Raw genomic sequence first — 27,155 nt, 5'->3', positions numbered from 1 at the left:
TGAGGGTCAAATGGAGAGGACAAATTCCTCAACAGCCAGATTTACTCAGAAAACATTAAGAAGAAAATCCTGATCTACCGTTAAGCTCATTATACCCCCCATGCAGACACACAAGGCTTCAGCGCCGCAGACACACCGTCAATGTTTACGGGTCACATCTGGGTCGAGGAATTTAAGTTATGGCTGTTGACTAATAAAGGGAACAACAAGATGACCCTGGAATGAACAACCACGACTGCGTCGCCTCCCACTATCACAAACAGACTGTAAACATGGTCAACGCTGGCCTTCTTGGATAAGAGGCGTTATTCAGTTTTCATATCTTATCTCATACACACTCAAGGATCCGTGCATCACATGAACATGCGTAAGAGATTAAAGTATATATATTAAAGTATAAAATATAGATTATAGAGTGCTTTCAGCCAGCAGGTCTCAGTTTAGGACAGGAAGTAGAAAAACTCCAAGAAATGGAGGTCCCAGAGTGTTTGTTCCCTGGGAACCTTTTGGGTGGAAAACCACGTGAGCCGGGTCAAGCCGACATCTTATTGTGAAATAAGTGTTGCGAGCTCATGACTCAGGACAGCCATGATGTCTCGTGTTTCTACAAGTCACATGGCACCTACTGCTGCCGGGGATTCCCTCCATTTGCCTGGGGGGGGGGGGGCGTCGTCTAGTATTTCTCCTAATAAGGTGCTTTTGTCTTTGTTTTTGCCCAACTGCTTGGGAGGCCTAAATAAGGCATCTCTTCTTCATCCTGATAATATTTACTCCTAACGTTGTCGCTCTCGAGGTTATGACCCTCGTGCTGGAGTCATCGTGACCTTTGACACCAAAGGGGATTATTACTTTCTCCACCAGGACAAGGAATCATCCTTTCTATGAAGATGTTTATTCAGGGTTCATACACATGCTGACCAAAGGATTTCATGACTTTTCCATGACTTTAAACCAAATTTCCATGACCAAACATTTAGTGAAATCTAGGTGTAAACAGTAAAAAGTGAGTAAATGTAGTATTTAAACTAACAATGAGAACACAAAGCATACAGTAAACCTTAAAGGACACAAATGAATGAGACAATAGTTTGATTAAAAGAATAAACATTTATATAGATGCCTGTATGTATGCCTGCTTATATTTTGAGTCTTTCTTTTAAAAGCATATTCATTATTTCAAACTCAGCGTAAATGAACGACATGAACACATGAATATAACACACTTACATGACTTTTACTAAACTTTTGGGATTTTATTTTTTTCAAGGACTTTTCCAGGCCTGGAAATAACCATTTTAAAAGTCCAGGTTTTCATAGTGCTACAGTAAAGTATTCCATAATGAAAATCATAATGAAATCATGCAATAGACCGATTTTAAAATAAATATCTCGAGGCTCCACTCTCCCGAAAAGCCTCGGAGACGGAAGAACAACATGTCGTCCGTGTGAATGGATCGCTGTGAAACACGATATAGTGGGAAGGCGGGACCGCCGCCAACACAAGCGTCCACGGTCCCAAAAAAAGACGTCCGGAGGGTTTCTAGGAATCGCACGTGTTCAACTTATCTAAATATAAAACGCTGAAACAGCAACAACAGACCGCTGGAGATGGAGCTAAACGGGACAAAGAGGTTTCTGATGCCCGGAATGCCGACGAAGCACATTCATAAAAAAGGGACGTACCGCTCTTTTATGACGATTTTAATGTTTGTAAAGTGTTTGAAAAGCGCTATATAAATAAAATGTATTATTATTATCACGGGATTTTAAATGTCTACATTTATTTTCATCATTGATACAGAATGTATTAGTTTAACCTCTTAGCGTTCCTGTAAAATTTGCCAAAAAACGCCTGTCCAGGTATACCCAAAGTAAATTGGAAGCTGTACTTGAACTATTAGAGTAAATGCATGGTCTGGGTCTCTTTTGAAAGGTAACAATCTGAAGCTTTTTTCCCTCAATAGTCAGAATCACTTTAAGTGCTGCTGACACTGAGTTATATGAGTCGGACCCACTGCGCCCTACAGACCCGATGACGCGGTGAAACATGAACCAGTCGTGGGTTTTTGCTTGTGTGTGTGTGTGTGTGTGTGTGTGTGTGTGTGTGTACCTCTCAGCCAGGCCTCTCTTGGTCAGGCCGGATATCGTGATGGGATCAAAGGGCTCCTCGGTGCCTGAGATGGTGATACCCAGAGGGCCTCCGTACCGCTTCAGCTCCACCGTGTAGATGATGCTGCCCGACGTCTCTTGCTCGTCTGATGCACACACACACACACACACACACACACACACACACACAGACACACACAGACGCACGTGTTATTCTATTGTTTCAACTCCAACGAGAACATGTATACATATTACACACACACACACACACACACACACACACGCACACTAAAACCTCTTCAGTTAACTTGGTGATACTGCATCACGTTGCCCGTACATGTGAAATGCACACACACACACACACACACACACACACTTCTTTGCAGAAGTAGGTCAAAACTCTTCTCAAGACAACAACGGTGAGGAAGACACAGTTTCCATGGTAACGAGGTAAAAGACTGCTTTGTCATTATGTAGCATGAACACATAATCTCACACGTTCATTTCACCCTGTGTGTGTGTGTGTGTGTGTGTGTGTGTGTGTGTGTGATCATGTCCTCTGAGTCATAATCTAGCGTGACTACACAATCTGTCCAAAAAATAAAAAATGAATGTAATGTCCCGGTGTCCATGAGTCTGTTTTATTATTATTATTATTAGTAGTAGTAGTAGTATTATTAGTGTTATTATTATGTATATGTATTAATGTTTTACATCCCATGGGGCGACCATGTGTTCATTAAATTAACATTAAATGAATCAAACACATCCAAGATGGTGGCTGTAGAAAGGATTCACACACATTATGCACCACCAGATATCATGTTCTTATATAACTATATCACAACATTGTCACGTTCTTGTTTTTTTAACGCTGTTATTTGGATTTAATAGTTCTCCATCTATAAAGATGCATCTCTCCATGTTTGCTGGTATTGAAACAGGAGTTGTGGACTCCAGCAGCACCTGGTGGCCGCATGCTGTCACTGCAGCTCTCTAAACCTGCTCCGTACCCGAGTTGTCTTCGTCTTTGCGTATCTTCAGCTTCACCAGCTCCTCGCTCTGCTGCAGGATCTGCTCCGCCTCGTCTTTGGAGCAGCTCTCCAGGCGGATGTTGTCGATGGCCAGCAGCTTGTCGCCGGGCTCCAGAGTCCCTGTTCTGTGGAGGGGATCGGGGGTGCAGAGAGAGATCAAAGGTGGAACCAGATATTCACAGAGCGGCAGTAGCAATCAGCAGTTATAATATAGAATGAATGAAGAGAGTTGTGAGTAATGCGTGTCTCTTATATACCTGTGGGCCATGCTGCCCTTCTTGATGTCAGAGATGATGAGGGGCTCTCCTGGCTTCTTACTGGCTGCGGAAGAAGATGACATCACACTAAGTATATATTGCATACATAAAACAATTCAGAAAAAGAATAGTCACTACTATTAATACAAATGACAACATCATAACAGTAACTTAGTTCATGTTTAAAGAAATGAGATCATGGAAAATAAGGTTCAATTTATTTTTTTCCCCCTGAAATCTAGTTAATTGCTTTGCTGATGATGCAACTCTGGTGGGACCGGTCTCCTGTAAGGCTCATAGGAACCAGGTCTCAGGTCTCACAGGAACCAGGTCTCCTGTAAGGCTCACAGGAACCAGGTCTCAGGTTTCACAGGAACCAGGTCTCCTGTAAGGCTCACAGGAACCAGGTCTCACAGGAACCAGGTCTCAGGTCTCACAGGAACCAGGTCTCACAGGAACCAGGTTTCAGGTCTCACAGGAACCAGGTCTCACAGGAACCAGGTCTCCTTTAAGACTCACAGGAACCAGGTCTCACAGGAACCAGGGCTCACAGGAACCAGGGCTCAGGTCTCACAGGAACCAGGGCTCATAGGAACCAGGTCTCAGGTCTCACAGGAACCAGGTCTCACAGGAACCAGGTCTCCTTTAAGACTCACAGGAACCAGGGCTCACAGGAACCAGGGCTCAGGTCTCACAGGAACCAGGTCTCACAGGAACTAGGACTCACAGGAACCAGGTCTCACAGGAACTAGGGCTCAGGTCTCACAGGAACCAGGTCTCACAGGAACCAGGTCTCCTGTAAGACTCACAGGAACCAGGTTTCATAGGAACCAGGTCTCACAGGAACCAGGTCTCCTGTAAGACTCACAGGAACCAGGTCTCACAGGAACCAGGTCTCCTGTAAGACTCACAGGAACCAGGTCTCACAGGAACCAGGGCTCACAGGAACCAGGTCTCACAGGAACCAGGGCTCAGGTCTCACAGGAACCAGGTCTCACAGGAACCAGGTCTCCTGTAAGACTCACAGGAACCAGGTCTCACAGGAACCAGGTCTCACAGGAACCAGGTTTCAGGTCTCACAGGAACCAGGTCTCACAGGAACCAGGTTTCAGGTCTCACAGGAACCAGGTCTCACAGGAACCAGGTCTCCTTTAAGACTCACAGGAACCAGGTCTCACAGGAACCAGGGCTCACAGGAACCAGGGCTCAGGTCTCACAGGAACCAGGGCTCATAGGAACCAGGTCTCAGGTCTCACAGGAACCAGGTCTCACAGGAACCAGGTCTCCTTTAAGACTCACAGGAACCAGGGCTCACAGGAACCAGGGCTCAGGTCTCACAGGAACCAGGTCTCACAGGAACTAGGACTCACAGGAACCAGGTCTCACAGGAACTAGGGCTCAGGTCTCACAGGAACCAGGTCTCACAGGAACCAGGTCTCCTGTAAGACTCACAGGAACCAGGTTTCATAGGAACCAGGTCTCACAGGAACCAGGTCTCCTGTAAGACTCACAGGAACCAGGTCTCACAGGAACCAGGTCTCCTGTAAGACTCACAGGAACCAGGTCTCACAGGAACCAGGGCTCACAGGAACCAGGTCTCACAGGAACCAGGGCTCAGGTCTCACAGGAACCAGGTCTCACAGGAACCAGGTCTCCTGTAAGACTCACAGGAACCAGGTCTCACAGGAACCAGGTCTCACAGGAACCAGGTTTCAGGTCTCACAGGAACCAGGTCTCACAGGAACCAGGTTTCAGGTCTCACAGGAACCAGGTCTCACAGGAACCAGGTCTCCTTTAAGACTCACAGGAACCAGGTCTCACAGGAACCAGGGCTCACAGGAACCAGGGCTCAGGTCTCACAGGAACCAGGGCTCATAGGAACCAGGTCTCAGGTCTCACAGGAACCAGGTCTCACAGGAACCAGGTCTCCTTTAAGACTCACAGGAACCAGGGCTCACAGGAACCAGGGCTCAGGTCTCACAGGAACCAGGTCTCACAGGAACTAGGACTCACAGGAACCAGGTCTCACAGGAACTAGGGCTCAGGTCTCACAGGAACCAGGTCTCACAGGAACCAGGTCTCCTGTAAGACTCACAGGAACCAGGTTTCATAGGAACCAGGTCTCACAGGAACCAGGTCTCCTGTAAGACTCACAGGAACCAGGTCTCACAGGAACCAGGTCTCCTGTAAGACTCACAGGAACCAGGTCTCACAGGAACCAGGGCTCACAGGAACCAGGTCTCACAGGAACCAGGGCTCAGGTCTCACAGGAACCAGGTCTCACAGGAACCAGGTCTCCTGTAAGACTCACAGGAACCAGGTCTCACAGGAACCAGGTCTCACAGGAACCAGGGCTCAGGTCTCACAGGAACCAGGGCTCATAGGAACCAGGGCTCAGGTCTCACAGGAACAAGGTCTCACAGGAACCAGGTCTCAGGTTTCACAGGAACCAGGTCTCACAGGAACAAGATCTCCTGTAAGACTCACAGGAGCCAGGTCTCACAGGAACCAGGTCTCACTGCTCGGCTGGTGCTGAACATCGTCTAAAAACTAAAGACCTTGTGGTTGAGAGAGAGCGGATCATTTTAAATCAGTTGTCACTACAACCTCCTCCTCCTCCTCCTCCTCCTCCTCCCTGAAGGCGGGATGAGAGCATCTCCATCATCCAGAGGAAGACTATTCCTTTAGAGGTATACCTTAAAGAAGTTCGAAGAAAGCAAGCTCGCCTTCCCAATAACCAAGTTGTGGTAATTCAAGGCAAACAAGAATAGACTATCTGATGGACTTGAGAGATAACTGGAAGTGGACTCCTCGCCGTTTCTGGCGTCCATCGGAAAGGTTCAAGACATTTTAAAAGGAGGACAGGAGTGTGCAGGAGTCTCCTCATGCGCCACAGTGAGCCCTTGCATCCAGAAGGTGGCGCCATTGCTCCATTCTCTGTCTCAGAGTCTCAGCACAGCCTGGTCTTCATGGAGGCATTGAGAATTAAGAATGATCAGAGAAAGGCAGTTTGATCCCCACAAGGATCTTTTCACAAATTGACCGGCCATCTTTTCTACCTGATCCAGATCTGGTGGCCAGATGGTGGAAAGGGTGTAGCGTTTCTAATCCAAAGGTTGAAGGTTGGAGATTGTTTTCTTTGAGTTTAAAGTTACTGTGAGGAACTGGTAACTATTTGAAATAAATACGGATACCTCCATGTGACCGAAATAGGCACACAAGACCATACGCAAGAAGATTGTCCATTTTCTATATTTATCAGGGATTATAAGAGTATAGTCAAATAAAGAAAAGCTAATCACGACCAAGCTAATTGTTTAGCTGCAAATGTCTTTTAAAGATTTTTGGAAGGTCTTATGTTTTGTCAAGTAATACTAACAGTTTTCTTAATGAATTGTCTTTTTTTCTCACACTATAATCAAAAAGAACCGATAATCAGTATTGATAAAATCCAGATACCCTGGTGCTTAGAGGCACTACCACCTTTCTCCACAGGGGGCGCCAGAATCGACACTAAAAGAAAGTTCCTTGCAGTGACTTTAAGCAGCACACGTCTCCTGGTCACAGGCGGCCATGTTGTTGCCGTATTGGTTGAGATCGCACTATAATACCTCTCCAAATATTCATCCTACAGCAAGAGGTTCTATTCATACGTTTGGCTTCAGACCAACGCCGTCGGGCTGCGATCTTAAAATGTGCTATTTATGGTTTCCAAAAAGGTGAAGATAAGTGTATTTGATCTCGAGTAGATTGCCACGTGTCCTCAGAAAGCTCCGGATCCAATTCTTCTCCCGGGTGTCTGGTGGAACGTGTCGGAGGATCCAGATTGTCAGATTATCAATAATCTCTCCGGGGCTCCAACGCGGCGGAGATGGAGAGGGAGCGTGGGCCGAGGGGGAGGACTCAGGTATTTGAAGAAGTGAGTGAGGGATTTAAAATGTTTAATCTCAGCTGCTCAAAGTATTCTGAGGTATCACCGACACATAAATATTTTAATGGGACTAATCCCTTTCTCGGTCCAGGTGGCGGAGGCTCGTCTATCAGAGAGGTTCAACACATTGTTGCTGCTCCAGAGGCTTTTACCACCAAGTATGAGACGGCACGGCTGGTCTGACCTTGGAGAACGCTTAAAGAGACGTTTGCATTTCCCCGTCCCGTGCATTGGTCCCGCGTCGTTAGTCACGTGACTACGGCTGGGCGTCGGTAGTCGCGAAGCCATTGTTTTCCTACGGTACGGCGCTCCTTTCTTGCGTTTTCCAGGCGTTTTTTTTTGCCGCATGTAAAAGTTCTTACTACAAAACTCTCAACCTTTCAACGGCAGGCGCCGAGTCGCTCCGCTTGTCTATGTCACGCTTGATCGAGGCGTCCAATCACATCAAGGAAGAGGCGGGCTTTACTACTTTAGCAGTGACTTCCTGTTTTGATGCAGGTAGACGTGATAAGAACTGACATTGATATCAGCTGTTTCACTCTCATGTGATCGGCCTCTGAATCTAACTCCCTTATTTTATACATATATATATATATATATATATATATATATATATATATATATATATATATATTGTGTCTTATGTCTTGACACGCTTGACATCTGTAAGAATGTGTTGGTGAGGTCGGGCCCTGCTATCTCTAAAATGCTTTAATTGCAAAAAAAAATTGTGTCCGATCCAAAAGATGACGAATGTACAGTTTGGCCACATGTTATAAAGCCAGTGGCTTGAGATTAGAAAAGTGTATGTGTGTGTGTGTGTGTGTGTGTGTGTGTGTGTGTGTGTGTGTGTGTGTGTGTGTGTGTGTGTGTGTGTGTGTTTACCACTGATGGTGAGCCCCAGCTCCACTCCTCTTTTCTTCGGCAGCTTGACGTGGAATGTACCACTACTAGGCACCACTGACTCTGAGACACAAACACACAGCCAGTGTTACATAAACACAACAACAACAACAACAACAACAACAACTACTACTAATGAGTCTTTTCATCCCGCTTAACATTTGTAATTACGAGGCATTTAGCTCTGTGCTCTTATCTCCCTCTGAGTGGCTCCTCTCCGGGGCGAACGCCGACTTTAAGTCACTGAAACAACTCATTCAGGCTTTTCTAGCTCCGCCCCTCAGCATCCAGTAAACTCTCCAGGAAGCTTATCGCTCAGGGACCTGATGATTGAGGTCACTAGTAACTACGTTCCATTCAAATAAATTGCTACTGTGTCATTATATTGCCACACAGTAGCAATACAGAGAAGTAAGCCAGCTAATTATAGACCGTTTTCACTGCCACTCTGTTGCTAGGGCAACAGCTTTGGTCCAAGTGCACTTCCTGTCAGCGGCAAACATCAACAGCAGGAAAGGATGCTCATGACCCCCTCACACACCTGCCACGTCGAACTCGATCTCCAGCGAGACCTTGTTGGTGAGCGCGGCGTCCCGGAGGAGCTGGTTGGCCTCCTCCAGGGTCCCGTCTTCCGTGGCGATGCCGTTGATTGACAGGAGGCGGTCTCCCACCTGCAGCAGGCCACACCTACAGCGGGAGGAACCGGGGCGGAGTCAGGCAGATTGGAAACGTGAGATATGCAGCACGCATGTATCATTTTACCATCTATGTATCATCTACGTATCATTTTATCATCTATGTATCATTTTACCATCTATGTATCATTTTAGAATCTATATATCATTTTACCATCTATGTATCATCTATGTATCATTTTACCATCTATGTATCATCTATGTATCATTTTATCATCTATGTATCATTTTACCATCTATGTATCATCTATGTATCATTTTACCATTTATGTATCATTTTACCATCTATGTATCATCTATGTATCATTTCATCATCTATGTATCATTTCATCATCTATGTATCATTTCACCATCTATGTATCATTTCATCATCTATGTATCATTTCATCATCTATGTATTATCTATGTATCATTTCATCATCTATGTATCATTTCACCATCTATGTATCATTTCACCATCTATGTATCATTTTACCATTTATGTATCATTTCATCATCTATGTATCATTTCATCATCTATGTATTATCTATGTATCATTTCACCATCTATGTATCATTTCACCATCTATGTATCACTTTATCTGACAGATTTTGTGCTGACGTCATTTCTTTTAAGGAAACCCTTTGCTGGTTGGACGGGAACCTTTAGGAGACTCAGACGTGGGTTCAGCTAAGTTCTTTGCGTCTCTTTAAAACAGAAGTAGAATAGTCTGCAGTGGGCATGATGGCTTTTAGGAGTTCTAATAGACCTTTGGAAAGGCAGAGGCTCGTAAACACTGTCTCTGTTTATGAAGCCATTCATAGATAATAAGGCGTTTCAGTCGGAATGGCCCATAAAGGTTCCCAAAAACATGCAGAAATAAAACATGTTTGTGTTTTCTTAGCCTATTTAGAGACGACTACCTCCAGGGTTAGAACGCTCCCAACGGGTGGAAGTAAAACCAAACACGTAGGTGGACTAATCAGTCGCCCCCTACCTGGATTCATTTTCCCCTTAATTCATTTTCCATAAACAGATGACGCTGGAAGGAGCTTCAGACCCCTCCCCCCCCGCTGTGTTACACATCACATTATTTTTAACTGTAGATTTGAATGCTGCTGTTTGGATATCAGAGATTTCTGTTCCCAAAACATCCACCGTTTAGACGCCCCCGACGCTGGCTCCTCACGACTTAAACCAGTTCTGAGATGAAAAGTAAAACACATTAGCGTCGACTATTAAAGTCATTAATTATGTAAATACCCTTCCTTGGCAAAATAGAGGTGTGTGATGACGGAGTCATCCGTCTATTTGAAATATCTCCCTGTGAATTCAAGCAATTTTGGAATTGAAGACCCGGTTAGAAATGTAAGTGCATTTCAAGTCATTACGGCCGTCGCCTTGTTGTTGTTTTTTCCACCAACAACAAACAGCATTGACCTTATTTTGAATGCGAAAGAGTGACGAGGAGACGGCGTCTACGTCTCTGGTGGCGGCAGAGACCTGTCAATCACAGTAAGCGCCGCCCTGAAGCATAACTAGATCCTCCGCCAAGGCCGTTCACATATGTGCAAATATGTTGCGTGTATGATTCGGATATGTTGCTACGTTTATTGGGTTCTTTCTTGGCCCTTCCACCAAGATTCATGACATTCAGTTCCTTATTATTTTTCATAATCCTGCTGACAACGAAACATGAGCTCCTTATTTGTTAATTAATTAAATGTAAATTTATTGGATTTTCAGATTATTTATTTTTTGAAAGTGTGCCCACAACCCTTTGTGTAGTTGAGGTTTCATGCCAGCAGCACTTTGCCGTTCCAACAGAAAGTCATGAACTGAAAGTTCATTTCAACTTGACCTTGTTTTTCCAATGAGGACAAATATACAGAAGAGAGGGCAAAAATAATCTACGATTTTTCGAAGGTCGAAGGTCACGACTGCGGTTTACAATCTGTGCACTGAACTAAAATAAGATCCACGTTATTAAAACGCTGATAAAATGATCTCAGTAGTTATTCCTCTCTGACAGGAGGAGATGGAGATGAAGTGATGCGCCCCGTTTTAACTGCTGCCCTTTGGATTTACAGGACACTTAGGATGCTGAATGTGACACACACACACACACACGCACACACACACACACACACACACACACACACACACACACACACACACACACAGCCCTGTGTTAATACACAGTCAGACATCTTCATTATGACCCAGTGAGTATTAAACTATCGGCACCGTCTCGTTTTACCCGATTTTTCATTTTTTCCCTTTTTGTTCTGCTCACTTCTTTCATCTCTTTCTCCATTTATTTATTTATTTGTGTAAACTCTACTTTGAGAAGTACATTCTTAACCTGTCATCTGAATTTCCTTTGATCTGTATTCGATCCTTTTGCTTTTCATTCATCTTCTTCCTTCTGTGACACCCACCGCTACCGCTATTAATAGCATCACTCACATTTATATTACTGCTACTATCATCACAATTATTCTATTATATACACTGCTGCTCTTATTATTATTATTAGTAATCATTTTTATATTATTATTATGCTATTGTTGGTGCTACTGCTATCACTATACACTCATACTGTATGTATGATTTATACATACATGGATTGACTGTGTTGTAATCTAATAATGTTGATGTTGTTCATTCTGTACACATGACTCTGTTGCACTTCTGTATGTACATATACTTCTATACAACCAGAGGAGTCCCCCCCTGATGGTCAGGAGAAAGAATGCAGCTTTAACACATGAAGCATATACTTCTATACAACCAGAGGAGTCGCCCCCTGGTGGTCAGAATAGATAATGCAGCTTTAACACATGAAGCATATACTTCTATACAACCAGAGGAGTCTCCCCCTGGTGGTCAGAATAGATAATGCATCTTTAACACATGAAGCATAGACTTCTATACAACCAGAGGAGTCTCCCCCTGGTGGTCAGTAGAGAGAACGCAGCTTTAACACATGAAGCATAGACTTCTATACAACCAGAGGAGTCTCCCCCTGGTGGTCAGTAGAGAGAACGCAGCTTTAACACATGAAGCATAGACTTCTATACAACCAGAGGAGTCTCCCCCTGGTGGTCAGTAGCGAGAATGCAGCTTTAACACATGAAGCATATACTTCTATACAACCAGAGGAGTCAGAGGTGGTTTTTGGGTCTTACACAGTAACTAGTGAATTGGAACACAAAGTGGGTCACTGCCGACCGAGTCGTGTGTTTTCTGGGGACTGCTATCTTTAAAATGTTAATTATATTTTTACACCGCTGCACACAACTCACCGTTCTAAAGACTGTTAATTGTTGTTAAGAGTAATTCAGGGTGGTGTAAAGAGGTTTACTTAGTTTTGTCATGTCAAATTGGGAGGAAGGTACTTATCGATTCCTCCGGCGTGGGCGAGGGGAAGCCAACTAATTAGTGTTGTTAGCGTGGGCACTAATGGAGAAGGGAGCGTGGCCTCGGGGTGCAGAAACACACCCAGCACTCAGAGAGGCTGTTAATACCACTGGAACATCAATCAGTACACACACACACACACACACACACACACACACACACACACACACACACTCACACACACACACACACACACACACACACAATGCAGACACAATTGAGAATTCACACAGAGACTTAAATTAGTTGTGACGGATTGCAAACACACACTTGCACGCCAATATTTGGAGAAAAAAAACACCTAGACTGGCATGTCGCTTTAAACATTTTCATACACATGAGCATGCGGACATCAGTCTCTCACACACACACACACACACACACACACACACACACACACACACACACACACACACACACACACACACAGTCTAGTCAAGTCTCATGTAACTGAGGCCTAATTGGACGTACAAAACCGGACATTTCGTTGGTAAAACAAAAGCTAGTAATTAGGTATTAATTCTCTTAATAAGGGTAGCAAACAGGTTCAACCCTTCGTGGAAGCAAGGGGTCTTCAACGGTCCTTTTTGAGACTCAAGCTCTGTTTATACTCTCTTTATACCGCAGTGCTTCAAGACGCCAGAGGGCGAACAAACGAAATGCACCGTGAAGAATTAATTCTTCTTAATTCAGCTGCTAACTCATAGCTCATGTTTTTTATTGCCTTCATACGGGAACTGAAGGGAAAGGAGTCAAGTATTACATGCATTCTAAAAAATTAAAAAAAGGTTGAATATCCTGCAAACAATTTGATCTGCAAAACATCTACTCAGATGGGGGTGTGTGTGCATGCGTGTGTGTGTGTGTGTGTGTGTGTGTGTGCGTGTGCGTTTGTGCGTGTGTGTGCGTTTGTGCTTGTGCATGCGTGTGTGAGTGTGTGTATGTTTGTGCGTGTGTATGTGCATGTGTGTGCGTATGTGTGTGTGTGTGCACGTGTGTGTGCGTATGTGTGTGTGCATGCGTGTATGCATGCGTGTATCTGTGTGTGTGTGTGTGTATGTGTGTTTGTGTGTGTGTGTATGTGTGCGTGTGTGTATGTGTGTGTGTGTGCACGCATGTATGTGTGTGCGAGTGCATGTCTGTGAGTGTGTGTGCATGCGTGTATCTGTGTGTGTGTGCATGTGTGCGCGTGTATGTGTGTGTGTGCGCGTGTATATGTGTGTATGTGTGTTTGTATGTGTGTATGCGTGTGTGTGTTCGTATGTGTGTGTGTCTGCATGTGCGTGTGTGTGTGTATATGCATGTGTGTGTGTATATGCATGTGTGTGTGTATGTGTGCGTATGTGCGTGTGTATGCGTGCGTGTGTGTGTGTGTGCGTGCGTATGTGCGTGTGTATGCGTGTGTGTGTGTGTGCGTATGTGCGTGTGTATGCGTGCGTGTGTGTGTGTGTATGTGCGTGTGTATGCGTATGTGCGTGTTTGCGTATGTGCGTTTGTATGCGTGCGTGTGTGTGTGTGTGCGTATGTGCGTGCGTATGTGCGTTTGTATGCGTGCGTGTGTGTGTGCGTGCGTATGTGCGTGCGTATGTGCGTGTGTATGCGTGTGTGTGTGTGTGTGTGCGTATGTGCGTTTGTATGCGTGTGTGCGTGCGTGTGTGTGTGTGTGCGTGCGTATGTGCGTGTGTATGCGTGTGTGTGTGTGCGTATGTGCGTGTGTATGCGTGCGTGTGTGTGTGTGCGTATGTGTGTGCGTATGTGCGTGTGTGTGCGTATGTGCGTGTGTATGCGTGTGTGTGTGCGTATGTGCGTGTGTGCGTGCGTATGTGCGTGTGTATGCGTGTGTGAGTATGTGCGTGTGTATGCGTGTGTTTGTGTGTGTGTGCGTATGCGTGCGTGTCTGTGTGTGCGTGCGTATGTGCGTGTGTATGTGTGTGTGCGTATGTGCGTGTGTGCGTGCGTATGTGCGTGTGTATGCGTGTGTGAGTATGTGCGTGTGCATGCGTGCGTGTGTGTGTGTGTGCGTGCGTATGTGCGTGTGTATGCGTGTGTGTGTGTGTGCGTATGTGCGTGTGTATGCGTGTGTGCGTATGTGCGTGTGTATGCGTGTGTGTGTGTGTGCGTATGTGCGTGTGTATGCGTGCGTGTCTGTGTGTGCGTGTGTATGCGTGTGTGCCTGCGTATGTGCGTGTGTATGCGTGTGTGTGTGTGTGCGTATGTGCGTGTGTATGCGTGTGTGAGTATGTGCGTGTGTATGCGTGTGTGTGTGTGTGTGCGTATGTGCGTGTGTGCGTGCGTATGTGCGTGTGTATGCGTGTGTGAGTATGTGCGTGTGTATGCGTGTGTGTGTGTGCGTATGTGCGTGTGTATGCGTGTGTGAGTATGTGCGTGTGTATGCGTGTGTGAGTATGTGCGTGTGTGTGCGTGTGTATGCGTGTGTGCATGCGTATGTGCGTGTGTATGCGTGTGTGTGTGTGCGTATGTGCGTGTGTATGTGTGTGTGAGTATGTGCGTGTGTATGCGTGTGTGTGTGTGTGTGCGTATGTGCGTGTGTGCGTGCGTATGTGCGTGTGTGAGTATGTGCGTGTGTATGCGTGTGTGTGTGTGTGCGTATGTGCGTGTGTGCGTGCGTATGTGCGTGTGTGAGTATGTGCGTGTGTATGCGTGTGTGTGTGTGTGTGCGTATGTGCGTGTGTGCGTGTGTATGCGTGTGTGCATGCGTATGTGCGTGTGTATGCGTGTGTGTGTGTGTGCGTATGTGCGTGTGTATGCGTGTGTGAGTATGTGCGTGTGTATGCGTGTGTGTGTGTGTGCGTATGTGCGTGTGTGCGTGCGTATGTGCGTGTGTATGCGTGTGTGAGTATGTGCGTGTGTATGCGTGTGTGTGTGTGTGTGCGTATGTGCGTGTGTGCGTGTGTATGCGTGTGTGCATGCGTATGTGCGTGTGTATGCGTGTGTGTGTGTGCGTATGTGCGTGTGTATGCGTGTGTGAGTATGTGCGTGTGTATGCGTGTGTGTGTGTGTGTGCGTATGTGCGTGTGTGCGTGCGTATGTGCGTGTGTATGCGTGTGTGAGTATGTGCGTGTGTATGCGTGTGTTTGTGTGTGTGTGCGTATGTGCGTGTGTGCGTGCGTATGTGCGTGTGTATGCGTGCGTGTCTGTGTGTGCGTGCGTATGTGCGTGTGTATGCGTGTGTGAGTATGTGCGTGTGTATGTGTGTGTGCGTATGTGCGTGTGTGCGTGCGTATGTGCGTGTGTATGCGTGTGTGTGTGTGTGTGTGTGCGTATGTGCGTGTGTATGTGTGTGTGTGTGTGCGTGCTCACCTCTCTGCAGAGCTGTCCGGCTCTATGAACCGGATGAGCGGCGGCGCCGACAGCGTTTCCGTGGCGAATATTCCTCCCTGCAGCTGCACGCCGAAGCCGTTAAGGGGGTCGCCCATCAGGACGACCTCGCTGGTCTCCACGTGGACCACCTGCCCGCCCGGGCCCACCGAGCTGGACGCCAGGGACACTGCAACACAGGAGATGAGTCATTCCTTTCCCCTCGGGGGCATTGCGTCACTGAGGCGGCGTGGAGCTTACGCGAGCTTTTGTGCTCTTTCTTTCTCTGCCGCCGCTTGAGCAGCGAGTTGCGTGGACTCATGGGAACCGCGGCCCGGGGCAAGGTGCTGGAGCTCTGGCTGCTGGGGCCCGACGTGGTGGTGGAGCCGGGGGAGAAGCTGGCAGACACCAGCGCTGCAGAGGTGGAGGGGAAAGGTTTGTTTGTGTCAAGCAATTCACATAGGATGGTTTGTTTTGGCCCTTTTACTAGTTATTCTCTTTGTCGTTATTGTGTGTCTCTTTGTGGTCATTTTGTTCTCTTTGTTGTCGTTTTGTGTCTCTTTGTAGTTGTTGTGAGTCTCTTTGTGGTCATTTTGTTCTCTTTGTAGTTGTTGTGAGTCTCTTTGTGGTCATTTTGATCTTTTTGTGGTCATTTTGATCTTTTTGTGGTCATTTTGTTCTCTTTGTTGTCATTTTGTGTTTCTTTGTAGTCGTTTTGTGTCTCTTTGTAGTTGTTGTGAGTCTCTTTGTGGTCATTTTGTTCTCTTTGTGGTCGTGTTCTTCTGATTCTAGTCATTTTGTTCTCTGTGTAGTCGCTGTGAGTATCTTTGTAGTCATTTTGTGTCTCTTTGTAGTCATGTTGTGTCTCTTTGTAGTTGTTTGGTGTCTCTTTGTAGTCTTGTTGTGTCTCTATGTAGTCATGTTGTGTCTCTTTGTAGTCATTTTGTGTCTCTTTGTAGTCATGTTGTGTCTCTTTATAGTAATTTTTGTGTCTCTTTATAGTCATTGTGTGTGTCTTTGCAGCCCTTTTCATCTCCTTGTAGTCAATTCATGTCTCTTTGTAGTCGTTTTCTTCTCCTTGTAGTCATTGTGAGTCTCTTTGTAGTCGTTTGGTGTCTCTTTGTAGTCATTGTGAGTCTCTTTGTAGTCATTTGGTGTCTCTTTGTAGTCGTTTGGTGTCTCTTTGTAGTCATTGTGAGTCTCTTTGTAGTCGTTTTGTGTCTCTTTGTAGTCGTTTGGTGTCTCTTTGTAGTCGTTTGGTGTCTCTTTGTAGTCATTGTGTGTCTCTTTGTAGTCGTTTGGTGTCTCTTTGTAGTTGTTTGGTGTCTCTTTATAGTCATTGTGAGTCTCTTTGTAGTCATTTGGTGTCTCTTTGTAGTCATTGTGAGTCTCTTTGTAGTCATTTGGTGTCTCTTTGTAGTCGTTTGGTGTCTCTTTGTAGTCATTGTGAGTCTCTTTGTAGTCGTTTGGTGTCTCATTGCAGTCGTTTTGTGTCTCTTTGTAGTCGTTTTGTGTCTCTTTGTAGTCGTTTGGTGTCTCTTTGTAGTTGTTTGGTGTCTCTTTATAGTCATTGTGAGTCTCTTTGTAGTCATTTGGTGTCTCTTTGTAGTCATTGTGAGTCTCTTTGTAGTCATTTGGTGTCTCTTTGTAGTCGTTTGGTGTCTCTTTGTAGTCATTGTGAGTCTCTTTGTAGTCGTTTGGTGTCTCTTTGTAGTCATTGTGAGTCTCTTTGTAGTCATTTGGTGTCTCTTTGTAGTCGTTTGGTGTCTCTTTTTAGTCATTGTGAGTCTCTTTGTAGTCGTTTGGTGTCTCATTGCAGTCGTTTTGTGTCTCTTTGTAGTCGTTTTGTGTCTCTTTGTAGTCGTTTGGTGTCTCTTTGTAGTCGTTTTGTGTCTCTTTGTAGTCGTTTGGTGTCTCTTTGTAGGCCCGTTCAGGTACCATGCTATTGGCTCATGTGAGCATGTGAGTTTAGAGGAGGTGCCACGCCTGCCTGAGGCTCTTGCTTCACTGCGTAACACGAACACAAGTGAACTTCTTCACGGTAAAACAGTGAAATAAAACTAATAAGAAGCGGAATGAATGAACGAAGTAGAAGATAAACGGGAAGAAAAAGAGCGACGGAAAGAAAGAAAGTCTGCTCTTACTCTTGCAGTAGTCGAGGCTGTTGATGGTGTTGTTGTTGGAGGCGGTCCACGACTTGTTGAGGGTGGCGCTCGTGTTGCAGAGCGCGGCGTTGGACGGGTGGGAGTAGTTCACACACGGGTCCCAGGAGTGCGGGTGGTCCGACTTCTGGACCTTCACTGGAACGCACAAAAAGGATTTTGTTACTTGTGACATTAATTCTCCCCTGATCCTAAACATGCCTTAACACCGTAAAAGTCGGGTTATAAGCCGCTAATACCTTCAGTGGTTGTCCCCGCTAGCTCCCCGCTGTAGCCAGCTAGCGCTGCTGCTAGCTCCCCGCTAGCTCCCCGACAACCACCGAAGGTAGCGGAACCAGCCCTGGCTCGACCCTAGACTTGGGCAGTAGCAGCAGCAGCGGGGAGCTAGCAGCAACGCTAGCTGGCTACAGCGGGGAGCTAGCAGCAATGCTAGCTGGCTACAGCAGGGAGCTAGCGGGGACAACCACTGTAGTAGCGGCTTATAACCCAACTTTTACGGTAGCTTCAACATCTCACACAGTCATTGTTATTTTTAACTTTAAAAGATGCCCATTGGGGCTTTTACACAATTTATCATCTCTCCTTTGTGATTAATTATTTTTCGTGAATATCTGTATCTATATAATCACATGACAATGAGTGAGCTTTAGCTTGAGCTCCAAGCAGACCACAAAAACAATAAAAATTCAGTATTGTAGTTTTTTACCGTTTATTATTTATATAATTTGTTTTGATTTGACTGTGTCTTGTGTGCACTTTGTTTGCTGCTGTAATCCTGCAAATGTCCCCACTGCGGGACTAATGAAGGAATATCTAAATCTAGCTGCATTAGACGGTTCTGTTCCAACTCTTTTAATAAAACACACCTGAGCTCATTTATATTATTTTAGCTAATACTAGTAGTGATTAGCTTTTGCACTGGTGTTGTTTTTTATTATCCGCAACTATCCGACCCATACCTCTCCATTATCACAACCGGTGTTCAATGAAGCATAAATACCCCAAAACAAACTTTAAAAAAAAGATGCTTTTCAGATCGTTCAGTGCTTCTCTGTTGGCAGCAACAGAATCAATAAAGCTACATATCTAAACACGCTACTGGATGTAAGAGCGCTTCCTCAGCGTGTGCTACCACCCCTCAGTAGTATAATCACATATTTAAAATCCGACAGGCCGTGAAACCGCTTGTTTTTCCCCCAAAAGCTCAGAGCAAAGGGACGACCGCATACAGCAGATCACACGTCGTGAAAGAAAACAACTTCAACTGGAATCAATGAGCTCAGAATGACTTTAGATACTTCAAACACCTTCTGTAGTTCATTAACACAGCATATGGCTCTATTGTCAGTTAATTAGCCTAAAAACACGGGGATGACCGCGACGCCTTCCATCTGTTCCAAACGGCACGTTCCCTCAGACGGGGAGAACCAAACCTCTGGGAAACTCCGAGGCTAACCTCCCCGTGCTGCTAACCTCCCTGTGATGCTAACCTTCCCGTGATGCTAACCTCCCCGTGATGCTAACCTCCCTGTGATGCTAACCTCCCCGTGCTGCTAACCTCCCTGTAATGCTAACCTCCCCGTGCTGCTAACCTCCTCGTGATGCTAACCTCCCTGTGATGCTAACCTCCCCGTGATGCTAACCTCCCTGTGATGCTAACCTCCCTGTGATGCTAACCTCCCCGTGATGCTAACCTCCTTGTGATGCTAACCTCCGCTTGGTGCTAACCTCCCTGTGATGCTAACCTCCCCGTGCTGCTAACTTCCCCGTGCTGCTAACCTCGCTGTGATGCTAACCTCCCCATGCTGCTAACCTCCTCGTGATGCTAACCTCCCCGTGATGCTAACCTCCCTGTGATGCTAACCTCCCTGTGATGCTAACCTCCTTGTGATGCTAACCTCCGCGTGGTGCTAACCTCCCTGTGATGCTAACCTCCCCGTGCTGCTAACCACCCCGTGCTGCTAACCTCCCCGTGATGCAAACCTCGCCGTGATGCTAACCTCCTCGTGCTGCTAACCTCCTTGTGATGCTAACTTCTCCGTGCTGCTAACCTCCCCGCGCTGCTAACCTCCATGTGATGCTAACCCCCCCGTGCTGCTAACCTCCCCGTGCTACTAACCTCCCTGTGATGCTAACCTCCCTGTGATGCTAACCTCCCCGTGATGCTAACCTCCAGCCGGCAGAGCTTCTCGATTCCTCGGCATGAAGAGTCTCAGGGTGAGATCTGAGGAATGGCATCAAGGTTTTCCTGGCAAATCCTCCCAAAATGGAAAAATAAAAGTAATCGCGTCCAGCGAAACACATCGGAGGAGACTGACACACACACACACACACACACACACACACACACACACACACACACACACACACACACACACACACACACACACACACACACATACACACACACCTTACATACATGAGAGAAGATACAGCCAGTCTAGACTTTTGTCCAGATTAGCCAACACTAATCTATAGTGCGGAACACAATCAAAGTCTCTCACAGACACATAAACACACATACATACACACACACACACACACACACACACACACACACACACACACACACACACACACACACACACATTCTTTAATCAGAGTGTCTAATAATAAATCGGCGGCGGGCTGGCCGCGAGGTCTCCTGCAAGGCCATCAGTAACCTAATGAGCTGTGCTCACTTCCTAACACACACCCTCTAACACACACTGTACACGCACTAATACACACTTTACACCCACAGACCCACAAAGGCGCTCCCACCATGAATAGAAGAAGGAAAGAATTAATTTTGCTTTGCAGAGACAAATGAAGGAGATGCGAAATGAGACAGCGACCTTTCCAGCGTGTGTGTGTGTGTGTGTGTGTGTGTGTGTAGGTGTGTGTGTGTGTGTGTGTGTGTGTGTGTGGTCGGGTAACTTCGATATTGTTCAACCTGGACACTAATTTCCTCTGTTTTTGTGTCTAAGTGACTAATGGTCCGGCGGTGAGGGAGAGCGCTGAAAGACCCGTTCTCACTTTAGTAAATGTACTAAATGATGATCCATTCAGAGTCAAACAGACCATAAAGCAGGGGACGCTTTAGGGCGGGGCTACAAGGTGATTGACAGGTCGTGACTCCTTCACATTCCTAGTATGGTAACTTCTAGATATGGGTTATAGAAAGCAACAACATGGAAGTCGTCCATGTTCCAAGTTGGCAACGACGGAATTGCCGAACTCGAGGTTTCAAAACATCCACAAACCAACGGGCGACGTCACGATGACTCCGCCCACTTCTTCTAAGCAACCATTGAACAGAGGTTACCATATTGGTAACAGCAGCAGAGAGCTGTCACCAAGACAGATAAGAAAAGATAAAAACTTTTACTTCCATGATGTTGTCAGACTCGTAACAATACAAGAGCAATCTGAGTAGTCAGGTTGCTCCACATTGCCGTCTGGTTCGTTGCGTTGCCGCTCAATACCGGAACCGATTGTTTAAAAATCGTTGTCCCCATTAGTCACCGGGACACGAGCACATGGGAAAAGAGGGTCCTGGTGGAAAAATACCAAAGTTACCCTTTGCTGTGTCTAATACGCTGTTAAAATCTAATTAATCTAAATAAATAGAAATGGGAGAGAAGGAGAGAAAGAAAAGAGACACGATGAGAGGAGAGGAGATGAAGGAGGGATGAGAGGAAACAGAAAGGAGGACAAGAAAGCCTCTGACAGCATGCAAGAGAGGTGTAATGACTTTAATTAAATACCATCCTGCCGTTGCACTCCCTGCCACTCACTTCTCATTCATCCCTCTCTCTCTCTCTCTCTCTCTCTCTCTCTCTCTCTCTCTCTCTCTCTCTCGCCCGGATGAAATGCTTTACAAAGTAGAGCCGAGGCAAAAGGTTTTAAGTCTATTTCAGTCAGGAATTTCTCTTTTTTTTCTTCAAATCCCGCCTTTGTGAACCTCTCAGGAGTCTCTAAACAGGTCAGATGCACAAACAAATAAATACAAAATGAAACGTTAAAACCAAGAAATAAAAAAATATAAAGTAAAAGTCTGCGAATGTGAACGTCTGCATTTAGAGAAAACTACATAAATGAAAGTTTTTGTTTTGCCACAATGCCTGCAACTTCCCTGCTTTAGCCCCTCGGGCGAGAGAATGCAGCTTTACACATGAAGCATATACTTCTATACAACCAGAGGAGTTGCCCTCCGGTGGCCAGGAGAGAGAATGCAGCTTCAACACATGAAGCATATACTTCTATACAACCAGAGGAGTTGCCCTCCGGTGGCCAGGAGAGAGAATGCAGCTTTAACACATGAAGCATATACTTCTATACAACCAGAGGAGTCGCCCCCTGGTGGTCAGTAGAGAGAATGCAGCTTCAACACATGAAGCATATACTTCTATACAACCAGAGGAGTCGCCCTCCGGTGGCCAGGAGAGAGAATGCAGCTTTAACACATGAAGCATATACTTCTATACAACCAGAGGAGTCGCCCCCTGGTGGTCAGTAGAGAGAATGCAGCTTTAACACATGAAGCATATACTTCTATACAACCAGAGGAGTCGCCCCCTGGTGGTCAGTAGAGAGAATGCAGCTTTAACACATGAAGCATAGACTTCTATACAACCAGAGGAGTCACCCCCTGGTGGTCACTAGAGAGAATGCAGCTTTAACACATGAAGCATATACTTCTATACAACCAGAGGAGTCGCCCCCTGGTGGACAGGAGATAGAATGCAGCGTTAAAACATGAAGCATATACTTCTATACAACCAGAGGAGTCACCCTCCGGTGGCCAGGAGAGAGAATGCAGCTTTACACATGAAGCATATACTTCTATACAACCAGAGGAGTCGCCCCATGGTGGTCAGGAGAGAGAATGCAAGTTTACCACATGAAGCATATACTTCTATACAACCAGAGGAGTCAGGAGAGAGAATGCAAGTTTTAAGACACTTCTGCATCGGCTTCGCTCTGCAGAACCGGAGGTTTCCGCCTGGAATAAACTAGCTATTTCACACACACACACACACACACACACACACACACACACACACACACACACATACACACACTGGACAAACCCAATATTTTAGACACACACGTGCCGAGCCAGTACGGTAATCTAGGGCTGTGAAAATCAGACTGACAGCCAAAAGCTTCAAATGCAACAACAGTTTATTATACTCATTAACTGCAAGACCTGTCTCTCTCTCTCTCTCTCACACACACACACACACACACACACACACACACACACACACACACACGTTTAGTAGCAGACAACAAGTGCAAAACATTTCCTCTCCAGATCTGACACATGATCACAGCGTGAGCAGCTGTGCTGGAGGACGACGGAAGGTGTAAAAGAAACACAACAACATCAATTTGAATTTGGCCACACAACTAAACGCACACCATCTGGTCGACAGCGCATCCAGATGTTACGACATCGCAGGAAAGTAATGCGTTTGAGTGACTGAAGGACAATCAGTATTTTTTTAATTCATACCACGGTGACACTTTGATGTCCCGTTTCAGTTATTTGTATGTATTCACGTCACTAATCCCATAATAACCCTTAACTTTAGAATGCATTATTGTAAGATATAGGTCGGTTTGAATAAATTACAGAATTTTTTTTTAAAGATGAGTATGGAAAGTAATTTGTTGAAAAGTCACTTTGAGACAAATTATGATCCGAGCTGAGAAATGAAATGTCTTTAACTCTAAATCTCAGTTTTTATTAGGGATGTCATGATGAATTTGATCCCAATACCAGAGAAAGTCCACAGCTCTCAACACCTTTCTTGTTCATCATATTAATTGCCTTTTGAGCTTGAACGCAACACAACGTAACTCAATGCGACGTTAGTTAACCAGCTCTCCTCCCGCCGATTTCTACTCGGATTCGTTGTTCACAAAATACTTTAATCGGGGAAATGATCCACCTGATCCTCGGTGCAGTAGGAAAAACGAGTAGTTGGCATTTCCTTGGTCCGTAAGAATCGGTTCTTGTGACTTCCATAGTCTCAAGAACACTCGTCTCTGTTGTTAAACCCGTCATACGGGGACACATCGACTGAGAAAAGACTCGTGGCATCACACCAGTTGTCAGTGTTGATTCTGGCGGCCCCTGTGGTGTAAAGCGGTAGTGTTTCTGAGCACCAGAGTCCCTTTAGAAGCACATAAAAAAAAAGGGGGAAACACTTCCTGTTTTCCCAATGCAACGGCAGTTAAAATGTAAATAATACAGATATATTCACGCCGTTCTTAATGAGGTTGTCAGTAAGAGACCAGTGCACCCACCCGTGTCGTGCTGTTTCCCAGCGAGCCTCGTTTGGTGGGACGGGAGCATTTCCAGCTTCACCAGCTCCGTGGTGCTCGCCAGCAGCTGCGTCGCCTCCAGGACGGTGCAGTGCTCCGTCAGCGTCCCGTCGATGGACAGCAGGTGATCCCCAGCATGCAACGCTCCACATCTGAGACACGAGACAAGGGAGAATGAGTCAGCGGGTTTTTGTGTGTGCATGCCTGGAATAAGGTCTGTGGGTGACACAAGTTTAAGAGATGCTAACGATTTGTATTCGGCACAACATATGTCATATTAGCCTCTCGTGGATTTTGGAGCTTTTAAGTGTCTTTAAAAAGGCGGTTGCTAACAAGCGGCTAAATGACACTACAAAACATGGTAATGATCCTCATGCAATCATGATGTAGTTTGTTTACTAGCATTGTAGGCAGAACACGGACCTCCAGTCGACCCGCTCAGCCGGCTGAGGTCATCCCGCAGCTCGCTGCAGCGCCGACACAAAGTGCAAGTGCTTCATGTATATTTCAGAGCCAGACCGAGGCTCGGGGAAGTATCCTGTCTCCTCCTGTCTGTGTTGGTTATCGTGTTGGATGTGTGTGTGTCTGTGTGTCTGTTGCATAAAAATGCAGCCGCTTCATATCTGCAGCGATCTGAAGTGGGAGAGGAGACATGTTGGAGGTTCTCCAGCTGCTGCGTTCACATTCGTATGACATCATCGCCTTGTCGTCGTCGTCGTGGTTTCCATGATTACGCTCCAACATAACAATGAACAATGCTCGGCAGATTGCTTTATTATTAATGCACATTAAATATTCATGATATATTTGCATTTTCTCCCTGCACTTCCATATATTTAGTTGATGTTCACTGTGCTTTCATGATAATGTTATGAATACACTTCATCACCTGTTAACCAATACTTTCTTTCCTATAAAAGTATTTTAAAGGTTTTGTTTTTTCGCCCCGTAGCTTGTTGTGACACGAGAAGTCGGCGGCCATGTTTTTATCACGTGACGTACGTGATTCAGTAACGGCTCTTCAGTGGATATATGAACCCAAACGACGAAGTATTCCAAAAACTTATCTAACTTTTGTTGTTGCCTAAACTTAACCAAGTTGTTTCCTTGTTGCCTAAACTTAACCAAGTTGTTTCCTTGTTGCCTAAACTTAACCAAGTTGTTTCCTTGTTGCCTAAACTTAACCAAGTTGTTTCCTTGTTGCCTAAACTTAACCAAGTTGTTTCCTTGTTGCCTACACTTAACCAAGTTGTTTCCTTGTTGCCTACACTTAACTAAGTTGTTTCCTTGTTGCCTTGTTTCTCCACATTGTAGCATCGGCTTGGTACCAAAGTATTGGTTCTTGTGACTTCCCGAGTCACGATAACATAGTTATCCTATCATTGAGTCCATCAAGGTCAAGGTGAAACATGAAGGTCAGCGCTCATTGTGTGTGTGTGTGTGTGTGTGTGTGTGTGTGTACCTGTCCACCACGCTGCCAGGTTTAACGCGGTCGATGACGATGACCTGCTTGTTTCGGTGATTGGCCGACGTCAGCGTGATGCCCAGCGTTGCCCCGGGCGACTTGGCGATTTCCACCAACAGCGGACCGGAGGCGTTCGTCACCGTGTCTGATCGAGGGAGAAGAGAAGCCATTTTAAAATAACACCACACGAAGAACAACGAGGACATATTGTAGCCGAGTGCTGTTCCCATTTCTGTATCAACCAACATTAGCAGACGAGCTTGAGGCAACAAAAAAAACACCCTCGAAAGCCACAACCATCAGATGTGATGACCAGGGGATTATTTGCAATGCATTCTGGGGGGAGTTTAATTGGGCAGTTTCACACGGGGAAAAAAATAACGAAAGCGCTCGGCCCGAGGTGCAAGAAAATGCCAACATGACAACAAAAATACATCCGATTTTAGTTCCAAGTCTGGAAACTTTTGCCTCAAGGTTCATGTCTTTTGTGCGTGTGTGTGTGTGTGTGTGTGTGTGTGTGTGGTATCTCACCCATGATGATGATGTCATACTCTATCTGGAACAGGGCTTCCTGGCCGCACTGAGCCAACACGCTGAGGGCGTCGCTGTGGTTGGCGTTGTGCAGCGGCACGCCGTCCACGCTGAGGAGACGATCACCGGGACGCAGTGTGCTCTCTCTGAACACACACACACACACACACACACACACACACACGCACGGACACAACGCACAAGCACCGGGTGTTGAAATATAGCGTGAAGAGAATTGAGAAAATGAGAATTCAAACGCAAACCACAACGACAATCCAGCTCTTGAATTCTTTTTTCTTCAAAAACTATACATTGAATCATTAATTTCTGCCTTTAATTGTGTATTCAAAAGTGTGATTTATATGCTTTGTTGGAGTTTAAAACAACGTGTCATCTGTGAAACTTCCTCTTCATCTTTTCAGCTTCTCCCTCCTCCTCGTCGGTCTTCAGTCCTCACTTCCAAAACATCTTTCCCCCTTTTTCAACATCCCTCTCGCGTCGTCGTCTCACTTCCTCGGCGTCCCGCTCGGCCCGAGCTTCTTTCCCCTCTTATAGTCTCCGTCTCTCTGATCTCATCCTCTCTTCTCTCTCCGTGTGAGACTTCCAGTTCAAGCGCAGTGGAACCGGCACCGAGATGCTCGGCTGCACAGCATTTACTTTTATTTTTAGGAATGATCCTGGTTGGCAGATAGACTTCTGCAGACTAGATGCTCCGTATTCTAAAAGTAATCGAAAGCATATTTCAGGAAATTATTTATTTACCCCAAAATATGCAGGATTTTTATTTATTTATTTCCTGCAGAGAGCTGCGTTAAAGAGCTGCTAGCTCTATCCGTGGTGCCAGAGAGTGAGTCATACGGAGCTGTCATCACACCAGCCAACAGTTGTAAAGTGTGACTCCAAAAAGCAGAGACCAAACAGCTGGAATGAGGTTGTATGATAGAATAATGTTAGAAAGGAAGTTTCACAGGTGACATGAAGTAAAAAAGAACTACAAAACCAACACGGAAAGGTTGCCTTTGGATCTAC

The 27,155-nt window shown here is 45.7% G+C and overlaps 1 protein-coding gene across 1 annotated transcript in view; it reads right to left on the bottom strand.

Moving 5' to 3' along the window:
• The window catches only part of grip2b (glutamate receptor interacting protein 2b), a gene marked incomplete at its 3' end in the record, with an annotated part of 156,557 nt that overhangs the window by 7,635 nt on the left and 121,767 nt on the right, over nucleotides 1-27,155 (bottom strand). Inside the window, exons 7-17 of the mRNA XM_079218324.1 lie at nucleotides 26,127-26,272; nucleotides 25,593-25,740; nucleotides 24,113-24,282; nucleotides 17,795-17,950; nucleotides 15,912-16,064; nucleotides 15,654-15,840; nucleotides 8,776-8,921; nucleotides 8,217-8,297; nucleotides 3,401-3,464; nucleotides 3,123-3,268; nucleotides 2,111-2,255 (exon numbers count right to left, since the gene is read on the bottom strand). Coding sequence (XP_079074450.1) covers nucleotides 2,111-2,255; nucleotides 3,123-3,268; nucleotides 3,401-3,464; nucleotides 8,217-8,297; nucleotides 8,776-8,921; nucleotides 15,654-15,840; nucleotides 15,912-16,064; nucleotides 17,795-17,950; nucleotides 24,113-24,282; nucleotides 25,593-25,740; nucleotides 26,127-26,272 — 1,542 coding nt within the window. The remainder of the gene's footprint in view (nucleotides 1-2,110; nucleotides 2,256-3,122; nucleotides 3,269-3,400; nucleotides 3,465-8,216; nucleotides 8,298-8,775; nucleotides 8,922-15,653; nucleotides 15,841-15,911; nucleotides 16,065-17,794; nucleotides 17,951-24,112; nucleotides 24,283-25,592; nucleotides 25,741-26,126; nucleotides 26,273-27,155) is intronic.

This window comes from Taurulus bubalis (assembly GCF_910589615.1).
Source record: "Taurulus bubalis genome assembly, chromosome: 5".
NCBI classification, from domain to species: domain Eukaryota; kingdom Metazoa; phylum Chordata; class Actinopteri; order Perciformes; family Cottidae; genus Taurulus; species Taurulus bubalis.
This window is presented reverse-complemented; position numbering and strand designations above follow the sequence as displayed.